This window comes from Dermacentor albipictus, chromosome 1 (assembly GCF_038994185.2).
Source record: "Dermacentor albipictus isolate Rhodes 1998 colony chromosome 1, USDA_Dalb.pri_finalv2, whole genome shotgun sequence".
In the NCBI taxonomy this organism is placed as follows: Eukaryota; Metazoa; Arthropoda; class Arachnida; order Ixodida; family Ixodidae; genus Dermacentor; species Dermacentor albipictus.
The window spans coordinates 344,358,136-344,383,616 of NC_091821.1; the positions used below are offsets into that span (position 1 = coordinate 344,358,136).

General features: G+C 48.6%; 1 protein-coding gene across 2 annotated transcripts; it reads right to left on the reverse strand.

Annotated features, from left to right (window-relative positions):
- Positions 1–1,335: 1,335 nt before the first annotated feature.
- Positions 1,336–14,490, reverse strand: LOC135911426 (uncharacterized). 2 transcript variants are annotated; one of them, XM_065443824.1, is made up of 4 exons: positions 14,153–14,490; positions 10,773–11,066; positions 5,624–5,695; positions 1,336–1,639 (listed from the first exon to the last, which is right to left on the reverse strand). In XM_065443824.1, exons 1-4 carry the CDS (start codon positions 14,432–14,434, stop codon positions 1,406–1,408), a joined length of 882 nt encoding a protein of 293 aa, XP_065299896.1. In that variant the 5' UTR covers positions 14,435–14,490; the 3' UTR covers positions 1,336–1,405. The 2 variants fall into 2 exon arrangements, with proteins under 2 accessions (XP_065299896.1, XP_065299822.1); XM_065443750.1 differs by having other exon boundaries at positions 10,773–11,072; positions 14,153–14,487.
- Positions 14,491–25,481: the final 10,991 nt, after the last annotated feature.

Sequence of the window (25,481 nt, forward strand, 5' to 3'; positions counted from 1 at the left end):
TTCTGTCACGTCAGTGAAGTCCTGTTGTGAATAAATTCGTTGAACACAATACCACTGAGCTTCCTTCATTGTTTTCATATTACTACGTCTCAGCTAGCAGAAGTTTGTTCTTCCCTTTCATGTACGGCCATACGGTTCCCTGGAAGATGTCGGGTTGTACGGCAGCCATCGCATGTTTGGGCTGCCTGGTAACCTTTAACAGTTAACAGCCTTAATACACGCATCTGCTCTGATGCATCTCGTTCCAAATCTTATCGCATACTTTGTAAAGAGTAGTGCAAAACCGGTATCCATCCACTGCAGTACTGCTTCGCAAGAACTACGGTACAGCAATCCTGTAAACACACACACGGCATGGCAAAGGCGTGTAACAGCATTTTATCGAAATAAGCAGGTCCGCCTAAGAGAAAGGCATCATAATAGGTTTAGCCGCTGCCTTAATTAGCGGTGGATCGTGCGTTCCACAATTTTAGTCGCACGTCGACGTTCTTCGAAACACTATACGTGGGGCCCCAGGCCAGGAGCTGCGCTTTCTTGAGTCGCGAGCTTTCGCTGACAAACACTCAGCTTTAAGAACTCCTGCCAAGCACAAACCACAAATCGAGTATCATTCCTGGTATTTGGTATTTGGTACTTTCACTGCATTTTCACGTTAGGTTCGACACGTCACTTTTTCTTGCTTTCACAACGCAGCTCCATGCCCACAGGTAATACGCAAGTAGCATTTCGAACGAAACAGCTTTGTTGGCTAGACTGTTGGCTCTTTGATTGTTCCAGCTAAATTTCGCAAGCTGTTGACTCTTGAAAGCGTTACAACGCATTCCTTTTTTTCGCGCATGCATCAAGTGTTATAGCTAACGATGGTGAAAACACCATTAGCTATAACGCTTGATTGAAAAATTAATTTGAAAATGAGACATCCACCTAATCATAACAATTGCTACAAAGGAAACCTGTGCGGGTTCCTCGAAAGAAAAGCCTCGCAGTTAATTTTCACTTTATTACTTCCCTCCACCTTGCGGGTTTTCGCAGGACTATTACGTCAAGATCTTGCCTTTGCTTCGAGTTTTCAGTAAGTTAGACTTCGCCCTGCCATCTGCTAGCCGCCTGGTTAGCTCAGGCGGCAGAGCGGCTGCCCCGTAAAGGCGGTGGTCCCGGGCTCGAGTCCCGGACCAGAACGAATTTTCCTTCAGTTGCGAAGCTTTTCTTTCGAGAAGCGCGCGTGGGTTTCCTTTGTAGCAATTGCTGCGACTGGGTGGATGTCTCATTTTCTCTTTACTAATTACTTCCATCCACCTTGCGGGTTGCCACTGAACTATTACGTCAAACTAAAGATTTTGAAACAAACGTAATTTATTCTGCCGGTACACATCGCCTACAACTGTGCTTCTGACGACATGTAAGGTCAGAAGTTCACCCCGATGTGGGTCCTCTTTTCCCTCATTTCGCCCGGAATCTTGCGGTTCACGTGCGAAGGCGGCCTTGAAACTTTCACAAGTTTGCCGCCTTCGATCCTGTGTCTGCAGTGGCACCAGGGGCACCAAAACTTGGTGGATCCTTCGAGAAGACTCACGGTGAACAGGCAGCCATCCACGCCGCAGCAGTACTCGTCTCCAGGGTTGAAAACCACCGAGTAATCCTGAATAACAGAGAAGCATGCACGCAGGACATGAGGATGGATTGCACCAGACATTTTAATAACGCATAAAGGGGATCGTTGGCACCTTAAACGAGCAGCAGGCTGCTCCCAAATAACTGCGCTCGAAGCGCCCTTGTGCAACGGCTCGTGCGCAAACCGAGAGAGACGGGAGTTGCCCACTCTTCTAACAAGTCCGTCCCGTTAGGACAGGCGGTCATATTCATATATACTCGACAGATTATATGCGGGTTACTTAAGTCTGCGCTTGCTATATTATGGTGTATGCTATTTCTAAAAATTTTGTGTAACTTATATATAATATATATAATATAATAATATATAATATATATAATATAATAATATATATTACAATATAATGTAACAATATTATATTACAATATAATGTAACAATATTATATTACAATATAATGTGAGATATATATATATATATATATATATATATATATATATATATATATATATATATATATATATATTTTTTGTAAACCCTGACGAAGATCGGTCCACCGATCGAAACTGTCGAAATTAAATACTTGTTCTGTTTACCTTGTAGCACCACTCAAGTTCTTTACGTTTGAAAGGTAGCCTGAAGAAACCCTCTTTGCCTACATATATATATATATATATATATATATATATATATATATATATATATTACTGTTGCAGATAACTGTGGTATAAAATTTTGTAAACAGGGTTGAAGTACCTCAGACAGGCTGGCCAACGTTTCGATAGGTGGACCTATCTTCGTCAAAGGCCACCTATCGAAACGTTGGCCAGCCTGTCTGAGGTACTTCAACCCTGTTTACAAAATTTTATACCACAGTGTGCTATTCCATCTGTCAGCCCCTTTCTTGTTGCAGATAACGTAATTTCCGTCCTTGAACTGGATTATTCAGAGAGGAGGACATGCACGTAAGATCGCAACACATTCAACTAATTTTAAGCATACACTAATCAATATCTTAATTACTTTACGGCACATATTGTAGTTCACGGCGATTGGAAGGCGTATCCACTTGGAATTAATTTCCAGGATGACGCCGATTCGGAGATACGCGCCATCGTATTCGCCGTAAGAATGCACTGTTACGATACTTCTCTCATGTGCGCCTCGTAACAACACTGCAGTTTTTACACGTCCCGCAAGCCCGCGAGGCGGCGGCGACGCGACACCTCAACGTGCCCACGTGGGAGACCTAAGGACCCGTCGGCGAAGGCTCTGCGGGTCTATCAATAAAGTTGTTACCAACCAATCCACTGTTGTTCCCGCGTTCTTTTCTTTTATGAAAACGCTCTTTCTTTTTCATTCAAGCACGAAAGTGACGCCCATGCGTTCCGTCCGACACTTTAGGAAATAATATCTCCAAACTGGTGCCATCCTGGAGTATCATTTCAAGTGGATACGCCTTACAATCTCACCGGCTACATTTCGCACATTGCAATACGTGCCATAAAATAATTAGTTACAAATTAGTTGCATTTGTTAATTTGTTGATTATAGGTTTTCATTTATCGTGCTTGTAATGGCAGCCTCTTCTAATATTCCAGCTTAGGGACAAGGATTTTTAAGTATTCCGGAAAACTTAGAAATAATCACCCCGTATATAGTGTATATGTATTTATATACGTACATTCCCACACGTATACTTTAACTTTCTCGGTTGACCGCTTTTTCACAGGCTCGCGAGAGGGCCGTTTCACCTGATGGTCCCCGAGTGGGCCTAGCCAGGTGACGTTGAGTTTGCTCGCGTCTATTGTGGACCAAATAAAGTTGTTTCACTCGCTCACTCACAGGCTAACAAAGATTAAACGTTATCGCTCAGCGCAGGACTCGCCGGCATGTATGGGAAGTTCCCCAGATGTCACGTTGTAGTGACGATGAAGAAAGCAGTCACAAAAATGTGAATGACGAAACTAACTTTTTATTGCGCGAACCTGTTCCCATAAATGCAAGTTACATTCAAAGCACAACGACAGCGGCGAACACAGTCGGCGATCGTCGAAATCTGATCTGGGGGGCAAGCGCGTCGGCTTTTATGCACGAGTTATCGCAGGTTCCAGAATAATCGCCTGTGTACCCGTGTCTTCCAGAAAGTACTACACAATTCGCGTCGCGCATATAATTAGATTACGCAAGGTTCGATGACAACAGACAACGGATAGAGCCATCGATAACATTCGAGAAACTTCCGATGCATGCTGGCGCGTCCAGCGCTGAGCAATAACGTGTAACCTTTGTTAGCCTGCGAAAAACCGCTCACTCCAGAAAGTTAAAGTACACGTGTCAATATACATACCACGTGACCGACCTCCCACACTTCACACGCACTTTTTTTTTCACTTTGATATTCCTAACGCTAACACACTAAAACGACATCCTGATGCGTCCTCCTTTCTGTTTGGGTCATTTTAGCCACAAATACGTGTTTCGGCAAATACCTGCTAAGCCGAGATGCAGTCGTTCTTAAGGACCGGAAAGAGCGTCACGCTCTGCATGTCCTGCACTGTTCTTCAAATTACTTCGCGTCAGGCTATACCATAACAGGACACTGCATAATCCCTCAGCTCGAGTCACCGAACCGACAAGCGTCTGCGGCCTGAACGTCACGACGACCACTTCAGCGCCACGTTAGCCGAAGCTGGGGTCACTGCAACGGCTGGGCGCGTGAGTGGATCGTCGATTCTGGAACCAGACACTCATTTATACCGTCTCCACCGGTGGATAGACCCCGATAATGTGCTCGTGGACTTTGGAAATTGAGAAACGATGCTTTTAACATCCTTCCCTGGGACATTGCGCATTAAGAGATGCCATGCACGTTTTTACAGATGTATTTATGTATGTCCGAGTACAGCCCTCGCCCTTAAAAACAGTTTCTCCGTGTTCACTGGACCATATCTCGTGCATGCAAAAACTTGGTCCACAAATACCCCTTCCTTATCCCGCGATATAGGGCTACAGGACAAGATTAATATTCTTACGCGAACGAAGGATTAACAACTGGAGACTATATACAAAGTATATTTACAAAGGTTAATGCAGCGCTGGCCAGTTCAGCTGACAGCTCGAGAGCCAGGGAGTGTTCGTCGTCTTCGTCGGGGCCGGCGCGTCCATCGTCCACAAGAAACACGCAATATGCATGTAATAATATTTATCTTAATGTAATTAATTATTATAATGTAATGATATCTTAGTTGAAAGAAAAAGAAATGGGCATGGGCAGCACATGCAATGAGGAGGGAAGATAACCGATGGTCTTTAAGGGTTGCGGACTGGATTCCAAAGGAAGGGAAGCGTAGCAGGGGGCGGCAGAAAGTTAGGTGGGCGGATGAGATTAACTTTGCAGGGACGGCATGGCCACAATTAGTACATGACCGGGGTTGTTGGAGAAATATGGGAGAGGCCTTTGCCCTGCAGTGGGCGTAACCAGGCTGCTGATGATGAATTAATTATCGGGTTTTACGTGTCAAAACCATTTTCTGATTATGAGGCATGCCGCACTGGAGGACTCCGGTAATTTTGACCACCTGAGGGTTCTTTAACGTGCACCTAAATCAAAGTACCACGGGTGTTTTCGCATTTCGCCCACATCGAGATGCAGCCGCCGTGGCCGGGATTCGATCCCGTGACCTAGTGCTCAGCAGCCCAACACCATAGCCACTGAGCAACCACGGCGGGTTGATCTTAATCTGGTTAACCTCTCTGCCTTTCACCTGTTCTTAGTTTTGATGGCTTGACTACCTTTCCCTTTCTTTATTATTATATTTGTCGATTGATAAAACAGTTTAAAGCGGGCTGTTTCCCGTTTTGTCCACTTGCTTCACGTCGTTGTCAACTCACAATTACTTTCGCATCCTCAGCAGAAGCCGGTCACCCGCATGAGTTACGAGTTCCGAAGCATTAAGTAAAATTAGGCGAAGGCGAGGGCAGTAGTTGAGTAGAACAGCACGTAACGTTACCTCCTCTGCCAAGTCTTCCTGCCCTGCCGCAAAAGATTCTCCTCCGCACGCTTGAGCTAGGCCGTGATCCGTCTGCAAGAAACAAAAAAGGCAGCAGACTTGTGTAACCTTGAAGAATCACAATCCAATTTCCAGAGAAGCTATTTTTCTTGAGAAGTTGCACCAAGAATACAAGTTTTTTTGTAATTAAACGACATACCTTAAAATGTTGCCCGTATATGAATGGTCCGTTTGAAACCGCGGCCGCATATAACACTTTCGAGCACTTGTTAAATTTTTACAAAGGTAGAAAAATTCATCCGCAGACATTTTTTTTTCGTCAGAACATTGGTCATATGGTCATATCTGCAATAGCTTTTCCTCCCATTTTCGATAAGTTTGCTCTTGCTGGCATGTTTATTTATTCCACGGCTGCGCGCTACATTTCGAGCCGGCACTAAAACTCAATTATGCGCACCAAGGAGCACTTCAATCCGTAATTTATTGCACAGGCAGTAATTAGAGAGTTTTAGAATTGGGGGCGCAAGGCTCTTGGCCCCCAAGCCGCGTTGCGTCGGTTGCTCTAGGGTCTAGGTGAGCAGCAGAGTTTGAGGATTGGGTCGAATGCAGACAGCGTTGGGTTGAGCGCTCGGGGCGCCGCAGTGTGGAAAATAGAAAGGTGCTTGAAAGAAAATAAAAATGTACCTCTTTTCTTACAAGTGAAAACAAACAGAATGCATTTTTGAGCAAAAAGAACGAACTATAAAATGTAAGAAACTGTGTTAGTACCGGTTAGCATTACGAATTAAGTGTGCGATTCTAAGCCAAGCAAAGCCAATCAAAGCCAAGTGCTGTTAGTTGGTGTTTTCTTGTGACGCGCTGCAAAAAAACTGCGAGTTCATCCCGCGTGAAATGGCGAAAATCAGTCGAAGTAAACAAAGTTTGCTCTGCGACCATCTGCTGTACGCCATCGCTGTCACCCGCGAGGGCGGCCCAAGACGGCTTGGGGGCCCACGCTAGTTTTCGATTCTTGGGTCTTGCGTTAACGCGAACGCAAGAACCCAAGACTGGCTTGGGTTCTGCGCATGCGCACTTGTGGCGCGCAATTTTCTTGGGTCCCCAAGCCGCTTGGGCCCCCAATTCTAAAACGCTCTATTATACCCAACACTTTGAATTCCGCCTACGTACAACCGACAACATGACCCTTCTTTTTGCCAAATATGAACATTATGAAACGTACAGGTTCCTCGGGACAATCAGAAACAGAGCGTTTAATTTCCGTATAATGCTTTCGAGCACTTGAAAAAGGAATGTTTTACAGAGGCTGTGGTCCGTGCATCTAACTTCTCACAGAGGTTTTCCACTGCCCCCTCCCCTTCCCCCCTTCCTCCAGCGCATTCGCTAAATGTGATTACGGTGGCATTTGTAGTTACGTCAGGTCAATGGACCAAATAACAGGCTTCCCTATTATTACCAAAACAGATCAAAATAATAGGCTTCCCAGCTTTTTGCCGCCGCACAGATATTTTTTACCATACCCACCTAACAACCACGTACACGCTTTATCATATGCGAGCAAACGCCAGCGGTCGGGCCTGGGAAAGTTCGATAAGTAACACAAACGCCTGTACGCGCGTTTCTCATACCAATCTCTCTCTCCTTTTCTCTGAGCAGAGCAGCGGGTAATAGGATTTCTAAACCGAAACTTTGCTCCAGATCGCAGCGTCAGGTTGAGGCAACAACACCCTAGCTGAGCGAAGCGTTCCTGGTTGTCGGCCGCTCGCTCTTCCTCGAGTTTACACTTACGTGCAGTCTGGCTGCCTACAGAAGTCGAGCTGAGTCGACTGGCTCTAATCAAGCGTCCGTTGACCCCAAGGAGGTCAAAGAAAAACTGCTCGAGTGTAAGCTCCCGTAGCTTCTTGCCAGGAAAGTTGAAGCCAACGCTTGCCCCTCCTTCACCTGAAGTCGAGCCTTGTGGGGTGAATGTCCGCTGACAGATTAGATGATTAGGTTCTGTTATTGTAATGCTAGGCTAATTAGAAAAAAGCTGGTTGTTCCCAACAAAAATAGTAACTTCTGAATATTGATGACGTTCTCTCTAGTATGCCAGGGTATTCAAATTTCACACTAGAACTAATAATACAGAGACACGTAGATAAGTATTTGTCTGGTAAAATAAGCCATGATTCACCAAGGAGGTTCATTAACTCGTGGGAAGTGTGCGAAAAGCACGATTTTTATCGTTTACTTATAGTTTTATCGTGCCTCTCCTGCGCGGCTTCACCTTCGGGGCATAGTTTCCACTCCAGCACTTTTTCTTTAACCTCCTTGGTTGGCTCTGCCCGCGACGCCCGATGCTCACTCAGATTAGCGTGCTCATGTCTACGTAAGCGCCACAAACAATCCTCAGTGCAGGAGCATTGCAGTTGTGAGACGAATGGTCGTTGGCACTACACTTCGCGCATGATTGTGATGCATGCCCGAACCTCTGGCACTTGAAGCACCGTCTCGGTTTCAGTATGCATGGTCGGACGTTGATTTTCAGGTAACCTGCGTCGAGTGAACTGGGCACAGTACCAGAACCAAATGTGAGTATTACATGTATTGTGGGGATCCGTTGGTCGTTTCGTCGAAGTGTTATTCTTTGTCCCTTAATTACGTCTTGCTCCTGGAATCCCTCAAGGAGCCCTTCGTCATTGAGATTTAAGAAATGCTCTTCCGATATTACTCTTCTGCTTGTGTTGAGCGAGCGGTGTGGAGAGAGTGTGACATTAATGTCACCGATACTTGTGAGTTCAGCGATCTTCTCGACTTCGTCTTTTTTTTTGTCAGTTCGAGGAGGTCCCGCTTGCCATCTTTGATGCTTTGTAGCATGATCCGATCGTGTTTGATAGGCATTTTGATACCAGGAAAGGTGATATGACGGTTGTGTTGCCTTCACTGCGAAGGACAGTACTTTGGGAAGGTGTCTTGGTTCGGTTTCGAAAGCTACTGGAATGTTGCTTCAGTGCGCCCTCGTTTTTGGAGGGTGCTCTTGATGGAGAGGGGGAAGCGTTTGCCACGTAAACCCTGGGGACGCTACAACTAGGGGATGCTACTAGGTTGAGATTGATACCTGCACATGCCATGCCAGCCATGCATCGCCGCTGTAACCTAATATATATACAACCAAGAATGAATATATTACACATGGTTAACCCTTGGCACCTAGAAATTTGGAAATGATAAGAAGTGAAGACAGGAAAAATTGAAAGGAAGTGAGAAAGGCGAAGATTGGAGAGGAGGACAGGAAGAGGAGACTGCCGATTTCCTCCGGGTGGCTCAGTCTGAAGGCGCTGTCTGTGCGAAGCAGAAGCGAAAGAGGTGTGTTGCCTCCGCCGGGGGGCTTTAAAGGTCCGAACACCCGGCATCGGCTCAACCCTCCGGATCCCCCTTTCCCCAGACACGGCTAAGCCACGCACGCCTACACGCGGGAGGGTCCAACCCTCGTGTGCTCGGGTACGTGGTGTCGTAACACACCAAACGCTTGCTTACGCAGACGCTCTTGCGCGGCTTAGACGCCCCGTATGCACCCTGTACGCAAAAGAGTGCCCGAGCGCCCACCGTACAGGCGTTAGCGACTTTCAGGGACTGCGAGATAAAACTGAGCCATGATTGCACGTGCTTTTATAGTCCCGACAACAAACGTTGAGGAACTCGACTTTCTGCAACTGCAGCATCCAGCAGTACAGGTGCGAGAGAAATAGTCCGAGAAGTGTCGTTTCTTCCGTGAGCTCCCTTCGACTTACCACAGCTCGAGCTTACTCCTTTCGTGCGTGTGCGTGTGCGTGTTCGTGTGCGTGTTCGTGTGCGTGTTCATTTCCCACTCATTTTTGATTGTTTTTTAACTCTTGGCATCTAGACTTATCATGCGCGCACGGGAAGTAGCGTGCCCGTGTTTCTCTTGTATTCCTTGTTCATTATGTATCTTTGACATGATTCCACGCAAACTAAAAACTTGTCCAACAGTATGTTTTGAACAAATTCAATTTTTTTGCCGGTCATTTAGCATCGCGGAACACACGTCACCGCTGCGCATGACACCAAAATCATCGCCATGGGTAGCTTACACGACTCATTACGTTACGTGTGAAATCCTTAGCGGCGGTCTTGAAGCGGCTTTTGATTAAAGAAGAGCGCTAGTTTAGTACGGAAGGGCATCTAGAGAAATTGATAGGGAAGGCTTACAACTCAGGTTTAGCGGTAAATCCGCACGCCAGCATTATTACGAACGCCATGGCAGCAGGAAAGATAGCACAGCAATTTACTACCCCGTAATGAGCGTACATGACAACTTCGGGCCTGTATTCGCATGATCGTGCATACTATTTCCCATACGTTCGTTGCGAATTTCCTTCCGATATGCTGCTGTCGCTCGTAAGACAACAGAAGCGACTGCTGATAGCGAAATGCGCTTCCGTGTTAGGCTTTGCTGGAGTGTATGCACTCGCCGATGAGAACAGCCTCCGGTGGCGATCCTCACACTAGAATAGGGAGCATTCTGAAAGACAGGCTGATGAACTGTGTTTACTTGGTCTACAGAGGGGCTGAACGCTTTTTTTTTTAACGTGACGCTTTTTGAATGAACGACCGTCTGCTTGGATTTAGCTGAACGATAAAGAAGCTCAAGTGGCAAAATGTTAAATTTAATCCGGGGTCTTTCACTACAGTGTCTCTCAAACCGCCAGCGCTGCATCAGAAAGGAGAGAGAAAAAAAAACAGCGCTACCAGATGTGGCGAAACAGAAAGGAGCAGAAAGTTGCGGTACTTATTAACAATTATACGCTTCAGCTTTTGTACACAGATAAAGAAAACTGACCAACATTAAAAGAAGGTAAGGAATTATTGAGTTATTAACAGGCACAGCAGGTTAATAAATACATGCAGTTATCAGTCAGCACCATGTGTGCTGCTTGTATCGTCCCATCTGGTAGCAATCTTTTCATGTAGTCGGTAACAAACTATATGCAGTCCCTTCAGTCAATCCCAGTGTGTTTTTGTTGCTGTGGGACGCTAAACCAAATCAAAACGATCAAGCTCACCCTTCCCGCATTCTAGTACATGCCGAAAGAAAAGCTGAACCATGCTCATGGCGACTCGACGTCAATTGAAGCATCCTCGTTACACTTACCTCGAAGTCCCCGGCGTGCGAATCTCTGCTCGGGTCTCCACTGACGTGGTCTCCGGTGACATTTCGAGCCCACAGCTTCTTACTTTGTTTGTACATGTTGGTTTTGTGATCATCGCAGCTCTTGCCCTCATGCTGCGCATTGCACGCCACACACGTGATCTTGCGGCATTCCGGGCATGGCCGGAAAGGTCCGGGTTTATCCGATAGCGGTTTGTTGCACTCCTTGTCCGCACAATGGGGCTTGTTGTTGTTGTTCAGGCCGTCCTTCCCATCCATGACCGACCTGATTCGCCTCTGAAGCTTCAACGAAAAAATAAGAATGAAGGAAAGCGCGCAGACGCTGTGAAAATGGTCTACAGATAAAGTAGCAGCATGGAGTCGTGCGCTGTGATACATTATGGTGTCATAGCGTCGTAAGGAATTCATAGCGTCAAAGGCAGGATTGCTGGTACATTCATTGGAACTCAGCAGTACGATGAAATCGGAAAGACATTGAACGAGCGCTGCACAATACTTGATAATTTATTTGAAGGACGAGCAGTCAAATGTGTGTACAATAAGCCAGATTCTTAACATTACCACGCGAGTGGCGGTCTTTCTGACGGCCAGCGCGTTATGATGGGGACAAGTGTTGAGATGGGCGATAGTTTGCGCAATCGTGTGTCGTATACAGGGTGACTCGGCTAATTTTAGCCAGAGCTTAAAAATATTCAACTGCCACGTAGCTGGACAGAACAAAGGTAATGTTTGCCGGCGCTTGGGGATACTCAGATTATTATTTTTTTGCATTCCGCCTAATTATAGTAATAATTAATGATTCCACTTCTCGAATGTTCTAATTAGATTAAAAGTGTCAATGAGAAAATTGTAAAGAAGCATGAAAAACTTCCGATACAGCTTTCTGTTTCTCAATACGTGCTACATAAGAGTGTTTTTCTAAGCGTGAAAGAAACCCGCAAATGCACGCAAAATTGCCGCGACTGGCCGCTCGAGGCACTTATTCGAGGGCTTTTTTTCACGCTCGGGAAAACTTTTATGTAGCTCGTACTGAGAAACAGAAAGCTGTATCGGGAATTTTTTTTTATGTCGCTCTACAATATTCTCATTGACACTTTTCATCTAATTATAATATTTGAGACGTTGCTTAATTAAGACTAATTATTTAATTAGGCGGAACGAAAAAGATCTGAGTATCTCCAAGCGACGGCAAACAACCTTACCTTGGTTCTGTCCAGCTATGTGGCATTCGCGTATTTTTCAAACTCTGGCTAAAGTAAGCTGGGGCAACCCTGTATAAACTTCAGGGATAACGTCATCTACTGGGCCGTTCGCTTCTTGAGGGCGCTCACGTTATTGGTTCGGTCCTCCTTAAAAGAAGGGGGTTTGAAGCCGGACAACTGAACGAGTAAGGTATGCGACACCTGCGAAGGGCTTTCGTTTTCTTTTTCTTATTACTGGAACCGCGCATTCCCAGGGAATAAGAAAACGAGTGGAGTTTATCAACAAGCACAACGTATTGTCAATTCATGTCAGTGATGGGGCCTCACGGATAACAAAGGCAGGACGTGCGCGTTTCTTAAGAAAAGAGCGCAGCAGACAAGGCTTGCACCCACGAATGTTTTGTGCGCGTGCGGGTACTATTGCCGAACTCGCCGTTGTGAGGCGCCGACATAGCGTGCGGTATACGGCCGATCGCGCGATATCGTTAAAATATCTCGCTCACTGTGTAACGTAAGACAAGATACGAAAATAAAAGTGCCCTAACAGTCACTCGGCGCTTAAGCAGAAATCACCGAGTGCAAACAAACAACCCACCAAGTTCCCTTAAGTAATAACACTAAACAATATGCACTGATTGCTAGCGCGCGCACTTCGTCTTCTCTGCTCGAAGAGTGTGTTGCAGTCTGTCGCGCTGCTGAGTTAGACTGGACCCATAGTGTGCATATATTTGCATAGGCGTTGCTTACGTATACTGTCGTGAGCGATATGAGTGGAAACACGCGAACGCGTGGCAAATAGCCTCGAAACAGAGAGCGATACGGTGGATGGCGCTGTCGAAAACAGGGGGGAAGGAGGACGCCCTTCCGCTAACTGTTGGCACTCCCACCATAGCTCCCACCGCGCCTGCGTTTGTCGAAAACGGCAGCTTACGGAATTCCACTGGCCGCCGATAAGACGGTTACGTGCACAGTAACTTCCAGCGAGTAATATTTTTTTTAATCATGCCTTTTTTTTTCTGAGCGAAGCTCTTAGGCGCCCGTTCCTGCGTTTAGCGTAAGGTATTTTCAGACATACCCACATAGGACCTGATGTATACCTTATGGAGCCCATCATGTCACGCGTTCCATAGAGAAAAAAAAAGACTATGCGCGTTCCAGACAGACGGATAGAGTTCCAAGGGATGTAGCTCTCGATTGTTTACGCTTCAAAACAGTACTACTATTGGCCGCGCTTCGGTGCACAAAGTTATCAGTAACCGCAATAACAAACAGCTTTATCAATGTGCGCTGGCGATTCGAAGTTCCGCACTTTGTAAAAAGAGACGAATGGTGGGAGTGACAGTAGTCATTATAAACAGCGCCTTCCTTCACACTTTGTTTCTGACGGCGGCAGCCACGCATAGCCCATAGCGGGGTTCTAGGGTATCTGACACACGCTCCGGTGTTCCCGTTCACATTGCTCACATACTACCTATGGTCATACGCCAGTGGCACTACACATGCACGCAGAGCACCTGGGCTATAGAAACCGAAACCACGCTGCATACGTAAAGCTCGTCAACAAAGGAAGCCCAAATTGCATCCAAATGTTAGTTTGGGCCAGTCAGAGCATGCTGAGGTGCATGTTTTTCTTTTTTTACCGCTAACTGAACGACAAAACACAGAACAGCGCGTTGCAGCTAAACATGACAACACGCACATGCAGGGCGGTGCACACTTTCTCGAGTGTTTCTGTCTTTTCTATTTGGTTCGTCGTTTTAGCGCTGAAGAACACGAGTCTTAGCGCCGTCACGTACACGTTTGCGATATTCGCACTATTTTCTATGATTGGCAACGCCCACAGAACTTAAGTAGAGAGAAGCTAATGAAAATAATAAAAGTTTCTATTTGCTTAAAGAAATGCCGGAAGCCAGTCGACAGGAAGTTCACAGCCACGAACTCCGCGTCGGGAATTGCGCATTGACCGCTATAAATGCGTAACAAAGTAATAGACGTTGCCCGAAGAAGGGACCCCACTGAACCTGCCATTCGACACTGCGACAGGCGTGCCACGCTAACGACGTTCCACTTGTGTTGCGAGTATCGGTTCTACACGCGCCTGCCATAACATTCCAGCAAGTGGACTTCAAGCACATGCAAAACGCCATCGACGAAACTTACCTGCGTATGCACGCGACAATGTGCTTTGACTGGGCTCAAGGAACGTCTGTCGGCACAGCGGTTCCAATACGACCGTTGTCTGTACTTCACACAGAAGCCGTGCTCGAGAATTAAATGTATTGTCAACCAGCCTCCGCCGCAACGAAGGGCGCGACGTAGCGTTCGTGCGTGCGGCGTTACCCCGGCGACAGCGCGCTTATCTCGCCGACACTTTCCTATCGTGCGAGTTCGAGGCAGCGCGCCTCGCTTATCGCCCGCTTCTGTCGGTAAGCGCCCCGGCATTTCTTCTTCGTGTTCTCGTCTGTTTTGCGCACGAGTCGCTCGCTTTCTATCTCTGGGCTGGGGGAAAAAAGAAAGAAAAAAAAACCCCCCGACGCTATGCGACGTGAATCATACTATCACCGCATTCACCAATTTTGACGTCCAAAGCTTTTCTATGTGCCGCAGTTTCGTACATAACCTTTTCTCGAAGCAGTTTGGTCTAGAGGGCCGAGAGGGCGCTACCGGCGGCGCGCCGTACGTTGCCTCTGCGAAAGTGCACGAGTACGAAGACGTTACCGCTTCTGCCCTGCAGCTGATCAGCTGTCGGAAATGTAACTGGGTGTTTACTAACCCACTGCGCTCTCTATTCATGCCGCAAAATGTGGAGCGGTAAAGGAGAGACGTGTGCAGTAGTTGGCTGCATTAATAGTAAGTGGCATACTAAGGTACACAATGAGTCAGGGTGACCAGGTCAACGAGTCTCTGCTATACAAGCAGACTGCCTGTGTTTTATCAAAAAATAAATTATTCACTTAATAATATCATTAATCTGCCGGCGTCGTATCGCTAACCTCCAAAGAAAGGATTTCAACCCCAGAACGTCCGCAAGAGTGAGTACCGCTCTTTATAGGAGCAGCGCCGCTTCCTGGCATAGTAAGTTTCTCGCACGTTCTCTACACACGTGCACCTCAGCTTACACATAAACATACGCTCGCTATATCCCCAATGAATCAACAAAAGTCACAGAGGAACTTAAGTCTCATTACGTGCATTGAATGCTAAAGTGGGGACTAGCTCTTCCGCGCGATAATTTTCACTTCGTCATTTGCTCGAATTGGGAAAAGTCAATTTTGGGGGTGGGCCAAGTCAATTTTGGGAGTGGGCCAGGTTGGTTTTCAAAGTGGCTCAACTCAACTTTCGAATTGAGCAAAGTCGATTTTTGGGGTGTGGGCCACCCGCATTTTTGGGTGGGCCAAGCCAATTCTATAGGAGTAAGCCAGGTTGGTTTTGTACGTCGGTCAGCTCAGTTTTCGAAATAAGCAAAGTCAGTTTTTTGGGTGTGGACCACGGTCTCCGTGCGACGCCGTGGGCCGTAGACGGATACTGTGGTATTTGGTCACCGTGGGATTTCAGAGTGCGAGCCGCAGGAGGTCCAGCGCCGGGAACGAGGCGTGATCGCTTGGTCACGTGAGTTCTGTGACCATCGGATGTGGACGCCGGACGCTCGTGGGATCTTCGCTTAATGGGTGAATAGGCGCACACTTGAATCAATGCGCCGAAGCATAGGTGACGGCGACTACACTGACCACACACGAATGTTCGAAGCTGAACGCTTCGTGATGATACAAAGAGTAAGCGAGCGACTAGTGATGATTCGCCGTTGCTACGAGCTATTGCAGAGCACAGAGCATCTACGTTCCAAGCCGTTGTGCGCAGCGATAACAAATCTATCGCAATGAGCATTCCCGCGAGTGATTAGGTAGATATTAAATAAGATATTTATCGCACCGAAGGACTTTACTCAGCCAGAAACATGACAAGCCACTGCTTGAAAGTGTTTGTGAAATAAAGAACGAAGAGCATAATACGCTGATTCTGATTTAATTTTGTAAGCGGAAAGGTTGCACAGCTTGGAGTGCATTTTTATCCTTGCTTTTAGTACAAGCACCGTATACGGGGCTCGCGCTGTTTGAACGTTGTTGCGCCCCAAATCGGCAGTTAAAATTAAATTACGGTGTTTTACGTGAACGGTACAAACACTTTCTAAAGAGATGAAGTTACCCAACGTATCCTCCAAATAATGCATTTATTTTCAAACAACAATCTTGCGAATACTACCGAAAAGTGAACTGATACTCAAGCGCGCCATTACAGGCTTCAAAGAACCTGAACTTGACGTTCCAAGCGTATGTCACACAAAAAGAAGCCTATCTTCTTAAAAAAGAAAGAACGACACATCCAGAAACCAAAGTTTCAAAAATTTACTTTCTCTTTCTAAATGTCAGTGAGCTTCTAATACAAACAATCTAACCAAAGCTTGAAACTTGCTTATCGAAACGATCTCTAGTCTCATAGATCTCAATACGTCTAACCAAACACTAAATGTAATGGCACAAACAGTTTCCATAAAACCTGTATTGCCGTTTTTAATTCCGTATAACCAACGGTTGCATCATTTCTTCAAACCGGACACGAGGAGCGCGGTGTCTGAATGCTCTTCTTCTCAACCAGGGAATACAAAGGCCACGTAGGCTATTCCCCTCGCTGCAGACCTCCGACACTTTACGTACTGGCAACGTGCCTTCTAAGCATCGCTCTGCGAATTCACTGCCTTGTGTGACCACTCCGCGTCGCCTTATACCGTTTCGCTCTCCAGTGCCCTACATAGTACACCTCGGAAAGAACCGAACGAGGTGCAGGGGGGACATAATTGCACCCTGTCTTTTATCCACCTTCGCGCCGAATGTCGCTTTCCTTTAGAGCTATGGCTCTGCTACTCTGGTTACAAGCCCAGAAAACGCCTGGTTCCGCAAATATAACCTTCACCCGCCGTGGTTGCTCAGTGGCTATGGTGTTGGGCTGCTGAGCACGAGGTCGCGGGATCGAATCCTGGCCACGGCGGCCGCATTTCGATGGAGGCGAAATGCGAAAACACCCGTGTACTTAGATTTAGGTGCACGTTAAAGAACCCCAGGTGGTCAAAATTTCCGGAGTCCTCCACTACGGCGTGCCTCATAATCAGAAAGTGGTTTTGGCACGTAAAACCCCATAACTTAACTTAAATATAACCTTCAAGCTCAGCCAAAGTCAAACTGGGACTTAGCCGCCCACTACCTGCGCCTGCTGCCAACTTACACCGTGCCTACTGCGTACGCCGCGTGGGCGCCCATATCATATGCCCATATCTTGAAAGCCATCTGCGATGTGTACAAAGTGCGCCGAGCGCTGGTAGCTTCGTATGCGCTGTGATCATAGATCTCGACGCTTAGTTCGCGTTGAAGCGATACGAAGCATGAAGGTCAATTCGCTCGCTGCCGCTGCCACACCGAGCGGCGTCCGTATGTTGTGATGCAATTGTAGAAGCGGTAGTTGCTGACGGGGCTGAGCAGCGTCTCTATCCTTTCCCAAAGCAAGAAAAACTGTGCTATCAGTCGACAAACTTGGCTTAACCGTGTTCAACCACGGCAGTTTGATTCTTTCTCGTCGGGAGGTTCGGACGCCCTCTGACTGGGAACATTCCAAGCGACGAACGCGCCTTTCTAACTAAAGCCCCTCAATAACAAAAGTTTTCTAACTCTTTCACTGTGTTCCCCACAGGGTTTAGCGCCGTTCGTTTTATTTGGCCGCGTTGCCTTCTCTGCCGCATTCCAGACTCTGCGGTGCCTCTTTCTCTTAGTACTGTTAAATGTGCTCATTTCAGAGCCTTCCCCTCGCATTTCGGGCTGACCGGCACTCATGTCGTCGGCCACGATTGTCACCTCAACCGCACGGTATGAATTATTTACGATAAATCATTCCTATCATAGCTACCCCTAGTGGCGGAGGGCGTCAAGTACTCGGGGCCAATGCAGCAATTTTCATTAGCGCAATGTTGCTCGCATACCTTAGAGCTGTCCTCAACTGCACTGCCCTGCCTACATCGTGCTTGGGAGCGCTTTTCTGACCGACTGAACTCTGCACTGGTGCTCTTGTCTAATGAGTCGGGGTCACTTTGTACTTCCGCAAAAGCTGCCTTCGCGACGTACTCTCTTGATAACTGTGTCAAATCGTCCACAGCTGGCCTAGCTGCTTCTCTAGCATTCCAATGGCACAGTATCTCGTGGCGCTCAAACCGGTTCCCACCAACGGGCGCCTCAGCAACTACGCCATGGTCTACAGATCTGGCATTCCCCATGAACGCGCATTTTGGGTCACAGGAATTAGTCTCTCTTTCTACCGGTAGGAATGTGCGTGCTACTTCTTCGCACTTTCCGCACGACACTTCTGAGGGTGCCTGACATTCCTGCTGCTTTGCGTGTTCCATCCTTTCAATCTCTTGTGTTATAACTTCGATCGCTTCTTCTTGTTGCTTAATCCATAACTTTTACGTTTTTAGCGCACGAAAAGGGACGAGAGACAGAATTACGATGCGGACACAGCGCTAAAACGTTCGCTAAACGTAAAACGTAAAACGTGCGCTAAAAACATAACAGTTATGGAATACCAACATGCCCAAACTCACGCTCTTTCACGCTTATTCCATTCTTGTCGTTTTAATTCCTGTTCCTGTTCTATTGCTTCCTGTTCTTGTTCTCTCAGAAATACGGTGTCGATGTATTCAATGTATTTCTTATTACTGTTGCTTTCTAAAATGGCTCTGTGAATTTCGGCTTCTGACCTGTCATCCTCTACATCTACGTCGAGCTCTTCACACAAGCGCAACAGACTAGCTCTCGTCAAACTCATTATGTCCATGGTCACTACTTTAAGCCTTTGCTCAGCTATTCCACAATATTTGTTGCGAAACTCGCACAAATTGTAATGCAAGTAAATACTGCCAGTGGTTTGATTCTGTTTTCTCCAAGAGAATTCGGAGCTTGGAAAATATAACAGAAACCGAAGTAGCACGAAGTCCCCAAGTTCTCCACTACTGTATCAAATCAGTTCCAAGAAGACGTCAATCCTTAGACGCTTTCAGATTATTAACATTCTGATAGATCTCCACGTACCGATTGCTCCTACACAAGTATGAAGTCTTGCTTTAGTAGCTGGTTCATATCTATGCTGAAAGCCGCTTTCGGCTGAGGTCTGCAACAATCACAATATCTTTACAGGTAGTTGTGCATGCTATGTCGATTGCTATGGCGCTCGCACACACACACACACACACACACACACACACACACACACACACACACACACACACACACACACACACACACACACACACACACACACACGCACACGCACACACACACACACAAGGTTCTTTGCACCTCCATAGTGTGCATGAGCCAAATGGCTAGAGGATAGCAGCCAGAAACCTCTCCCCCTAAGTGGGTACGGGCCATAAATGCGGTTGATCATCATCATCATCATCATCATCATCATCATCAACAACAACAGCCGCAGCTCGATACCACGGCACAGCGGCCTAGCCGCGGGGGCCACGCGTCGGGGGCAGCCATGACTTGGGGCGCCCGAACGGTGGTGTACTCCGCGACGATGGTCGTGCTGGCGACCTTGTCTGTGGCGGCGCCTAGGAAGAATCAATGGGTAGCCACGAGGTCCACCAATGCTACAGCGATGGCAGTGGCCGGCAAAGCTCGGCCGGTCAGCAGCGACACCGACATCCTCATCGACCACGACGACGACGCCGTGGTGATGTTACCGCTTGTCGTCGCTTTGCTGGTTGTCATCGCCGTCTTCTTTCTGATGCTCCTGATCCTGGCCTGTCTTTTTCTGATGCGCTTGTTCGACTCCCACACGGCCAAGTACCACCGGCTGCATCGCTCCGAAGAGTCGGAAATTTACGAACGGCGTCGGCACCGCAGCCGGACGGGACGCGCCAAGCAGTCGCAGGTGTTCACGTACGTCGACCTGTCCAACGCGGACTGCAGTTGCCTTGCCGAGCATGGCGCAGACGGAGAGCAGCAGCAGCAACCGGCGCCACGCTTCGCCATCCAGTTCCAGAGCGCCACCAAAGCGGACGTGAGCGACGCGAGCAGGGAGCGCCAGGGAGCACCAGCGCCGGCGCCGCGCAGGAGTCGCATGGCCACGATGGGCTTGCCCTCCGGCCAAGACGACACCGCAGAAGAGGCGCAGCCAACGCGACGGACGAAGATGGAGGAGAGAAATGCCAACCCAGCTTCGGTATCGGCGAACGCTCCGTCGGATCGCCCCGCCGAGTCGCCGACTCTGCGAATGTACGCTGAAAATGCGGCCCGAGGCTCGCCCGGGTCTAGCGGCGGCGACTACGCTGGCGAGGCGGACGAGTTCCACACGTATCGGGAACGCTGCACGCAACTCATAACTGTGGTGCCGCAAATGGAGATAAACGTTCGAGACCGCTGCATCAAAAGGCACCCGAGCAGCGCAGTTGGTGGCAGAGGCAAATCGTTTACAAGGCACGGTGGCGTTGATCATGAGACTGAAAGGGTCGTCCCGACTCACATGACCGAGGCTAGTAGTATGATCTACCCGAACCGACATATCTCGGACCAATATGAATCGAGTTCGCCAAACGAATTGTACGATACTAGTTCGGAGGTCCATTCCAGCCCGATGATCAGCCCAAGCGGATTGGTAGCAAGCGCGCCGGCTAGCGCTTCTTTGTCAGAACATACCTCCCCGTTCAGAGCGGCGGATTCGGGTGTGTCTGGATACGGTCGCTACCATCACAATGGTGAGCAAGATGAATCAGGCAAGGCAACTACAGGCGTGACTCAGCAACAGAGTTCTGAAGTCTTTGCTGAGGCCGCAGGACACAGCAAGTCACCGTCGGTGACGTCTCCGACCAAGCATGGGCGTATGGTCAATGCTGTAATAGAGTTACCTGACACCAGAGTAGCACCTCGCGACAGCAGTATCGTGAAATCTAGCAATTCCTCGAGACTTCGGGAGCTTTTCGAACGTGAGGCAGCAAGAGTCCGACAAGCTGATGTGCCAGTACGAAAGCCAACAGAAGGGTCAAAACCGCCACTGCCACCGTTAAAGATCAAAACTCCTGAAATGAAAACCCCTAGCGTGAGCTCATCTAACGAGCTCGCGGTACAAGTTCCGCAGATGATCGCTTACTTCGACCGGGCGCAGGCGGGTAAACCAATGAAGGCCACCTTTGAGGAATCCTCTGAATCTGAAGTGGCTGCTAGATCTGCATCGACGGATGCCCCGTTAACGACACTTCTCCAAGTGGGACTTCCCACAACCTTGTCATCCACCGGAAAAACTATGGCGGACACCGGGAGAATCAAACTGCCACAACCTCCGATAGAAAGATCCAAGAAAGATATACACGTGAAACTACCCGACGAAGAGTTGGCTGCGAGAAGCGAGTCGTCGCAGCCACCTAGGGCACGGCACGACGACCAGAGCTACACTGAGCCGTTCAGTATTGACGAATTGTCCCGTCAACGAACGTCAGCGTCGGAACCGTTCTCAGATACTGATATATCTTCCGACCACGTAGATGCGAAGAAAATTCAAGTTTTTCCGCCATCCGTACCTCCACGCTCTAAGTCTTCATTTGTTTCTACTGAAATTCAGCCTTCGAAAGATAATGTGGTGTCTACCGTAGACGGTGAGCGCTCAGCGCTGATTGCCGCCGCAGAGGAACATGTGGTGCACGAGCAAAGGTCGCCGCAATTAGTGAAACCGGGTGCTTCCCCGCGCAGGCAGAGTGTCGACACTTACTCCAAGTCAGCCGCCCCATACGCAAGGCAAGACAGAGAGCCAATGGTCCACGAAGATAGTCATAAGGTGCGTTCCAGGGATACGGCAGCTGGGGTGAGTCCCTTTGACGGTCCGGAGTCTGGAGCACATATTTCTCCCGAATCATCCTCACATGTCGAAAAAGAGTCAATGGCTCTCATTAGCTCTTTCCCGCGGAGAGAGCTGGACTCTACACAAGCCATTGCCGCAGATGATGACCTGATGCAGTCTTCTGCACAGTCGTATGCAGTTGTAGAAGGAGGCTTGTCTGGTAAGGTTGCACAACGTGGCGGCGACAGCGAGACCGGCATAAACGAATCAGTGACAGCTGTTTCCACGCACGACGTAGAATTCCCACAAAAGCGAGACATGGCACCAGCGAAATTGAGTGCTAAGGAAGATAAATACTCCTTAACGCCGAAAAAGCCTTTTGAATTTCCTTTGAGCACCGAATCTGAGGACGCGGCACGACGGATAGAGGCATATAATGCTAAGGAGAGTAGTATTTCTGATCTAGCTCGACTACTTAACTCCGATGAAAGTGAAACGGTTCTAGAAAAGGAAAACCAGGCGACCTTGAGGGATGAGAGAGACGTTCCGGCCAGTCGACAACAGGAGCCTAGCACCACTGTCGCAGGAGAGCGACGCGATTGGCAACCGGTTGCCGATAAAGGATCACGCTTTATCGACGAACAGGCTCATTTGCCGACAGAACGTACTAAAGCGCAATACGAAGTCTCAGAAGCGCAAATTACGCCCCACAAGCGTGTGTCGATGCGCGCCGAAGATAATGGAGAGGTCACAAGCTCCGGTGTGCGAAATCTTGAAGACCGCCCAGTCAGACAAGCGGTCCAGTCTAGTACAGAGCGGCCTCCTGCGATGTACAGCGCCCCTCCGCAAATGATCCTCCGCGCATCGGTCCCCAGTTCTCGAAACCAAACGGACGCTGCGCTCGCTATGAGGGCAGAGCACAAAGTGCCAGGAGAGTCAACAGAAGAACGTGTCAACGACGCAGTTCTAGCGCAGGAAAAACAGATTACGAGTGCAGGAAATGAGACACGCTTGGCGAGGAAGCCTGACATCGGCTTTGGCGGTCTCGATCAGAGAGTCCCACATCAGGTTCTAACCAATTCGAAAGACTCGCAAAGGGTGGTCGAAGAATATGACAGCAGCAGCCTTTCAGAAACAGTTCCGCCTTCTGTTCCCGAACGCAGGGCACCGTATCTCCAAAAGGACGGCACGGTATTGAGTCGCACAGAGAATGATGTTCCGGTGGACGGCAATCAAAGACTTGACGTAGACGTTAGGCAAACACAGGTCGGAGTGCAGCAAACTGCTTCGTCCAACGAGCCGATCGCTCATGGTTCGACAGAAACCTATCCCAGGAAGAGCACTACCGTCACACAGCCAACTGCTTTGGAACAAGAGGCTGTTGCCGTAAAGGGTTCGCCGTTGCTCAGCGACCGGCGTGGTGAGCACATTGCACTCGACGGCACTGCGCATCCAAGTCTTGGGGATACATTTGTAAAAGAGCCTGTAGCCCCTAATATGCAACGACCACCCGTCACGTCAGCTACCCCACCGCATATGCTACTTCATGGTCCCACTCCGAACTTTCGGGATGAGACGAATGCCGCCTTGATGTCGAGACAAGAATACACAGTCCCTGGTGAAACGGTTGGAGGACCCTTAAAAGAAGTGGCTCCCGTGCATGCTAAGCCACTTATAAGTGAAGAAAACCAGTCGCCCATGACGCAAGACCCAGAGATCGGCATTGGAAACTTTCAAAAAGGCTCTCATGGCATTCGACCGAGCGATAAAGACTCGGATGGACAAGTTTCGTCTTATGATAGTAAATGTAGGAGCATCTCGGAACCACTTCCGTCTTCTGCTACCCAACAGGGGACGTCGTCCCACGAAAGAGATGACAAAATATCCAGTCGGTTGGAAAATGGAGTTCCGGCTGATAGTAAGCCCGAAGCCGATATCAGCGACCTGCGCACAGAACTCACAGCCAAACACGTCGGTCCAATTATCGTTTCGACTCCTTCAGTCCCGACCGAGACATATTTGAATACAAATGTGACCAATGTTCAACCCGCGGCCGCGGAAGGGGAGGTTATACCCAGAAATCAGCAGCCGCTGTTGACATTGCGGGATGACAAAGATACGCGTGAAATGGAAAACGCTTCAGGGCCAAGCTTAAAAGACAGGCCTGTCCAGATGTCTGTTCCTCCTAGCACAGAACCGCCTCCAGTCATGGACATTCCCCCTCCAATGATGCTCCTTCAGGGTCCCCTTCCAAACTTGTGGGGCGGGAAAGATGCCCTCATTTCGAGAGAGGAATACACAGTTCCGGGTGAGGTAAGAGGGGGCCCTTTCTCTGCTTCAGGCAAGGGGCGCTTGGCGGACACTGACTCCCCTGAAAGCCCAAGGGCACACTTCCCTGCTGACAACCAACGGAACATCGAGGGCTCAACTACCACCGAACAAAGAGGTAGCACGGTGAAAACAGCGAGGCGTCGGAGTTCCTGGGCTGACTCCTCGCAGTCGCGGCCGCCCAGCGTAGCGCGATCATTACATTCTTCTGTAGAGCTTTCAAGTCCCACCCATGGTAACATCTCGGACACACATAGCACGACCACGTTCCTTTCCGACACAGTCTCTACGCACGATGGCGGTGAGAAAACAGTTACGCCAGAGCGGATACAATCAGATGTTTCAAGGAGTGCTGTATCCCCAGTACAAGGTGTCATATCTCCTCCCGAGCGGAGAGATGGTGCGGGCCTTCCAAGTGCAGAGATGTCTTCCCCCATCAATGCGCATGATGGGCGACCGACCTTTTCAAAAGAGAGCCATACCTCATCTGGAGAAAGCCAAGCGCCCCAAGAGTGTAAAGACAGTTTATCGAAAAGGGGAGAAACGGAAGTCGACAATCAATTGCAGACGCGATCAGGCCACGACGTGATGGCAGAACCTTTGCCAGCCTTGGAAACTCCCAGTAGGAAACCAACCGCAGTTAGTAGCTCGATGAAGTCGCCTTTAGATGCTGGTCATAACAACAGCCCCATCACGGTGGCAGCGTTGACGGAAAACAACTTGATTGATGGTCGCAGGCAGCAACAGTCCGAAGAAAGAACAAACCAGGAATTCACATCGACTGCAAGGGCTAACGGACAGGCAACGCCGCCTGCCAGTCGCGCACTGGTCGAACTAGTCTCAAAGCCATTAGTAGGTGTCAGTGCTGATCGACTAGAACTAGACGCGAACGCAGATGCTGGTGCTCGTCAACAACAGAACCGACCCCCTGTGGAAAGTTCGAGCCGAGAATTATCATCGACCGAAACCCATCCCAAGGACCTGACTTCGGCTCCTAATCAAGCTATGGCACGACCGGTATCACAGCTCCTAGCTACTTTGAACACCGATGTTCGTGGTCTAGAGGTAGAACCGACCCATGAGCCAGCAGACGCTTCTCGCCCTCAGCCAAAGTGGTCCCCCATAGAGAAAAGGAAGCAGGAATTTTTGGCGAATGCCAACCGTAACCGGCAGCCAAACATACATTCTAGCCAGGCCCTATCGGAGCCCGTTGAAGAGCCGCCAGTTACGGCTCGGAAGCGCGAAATAGCGAAGCCACACCCAGACCGAGAAACCCAGA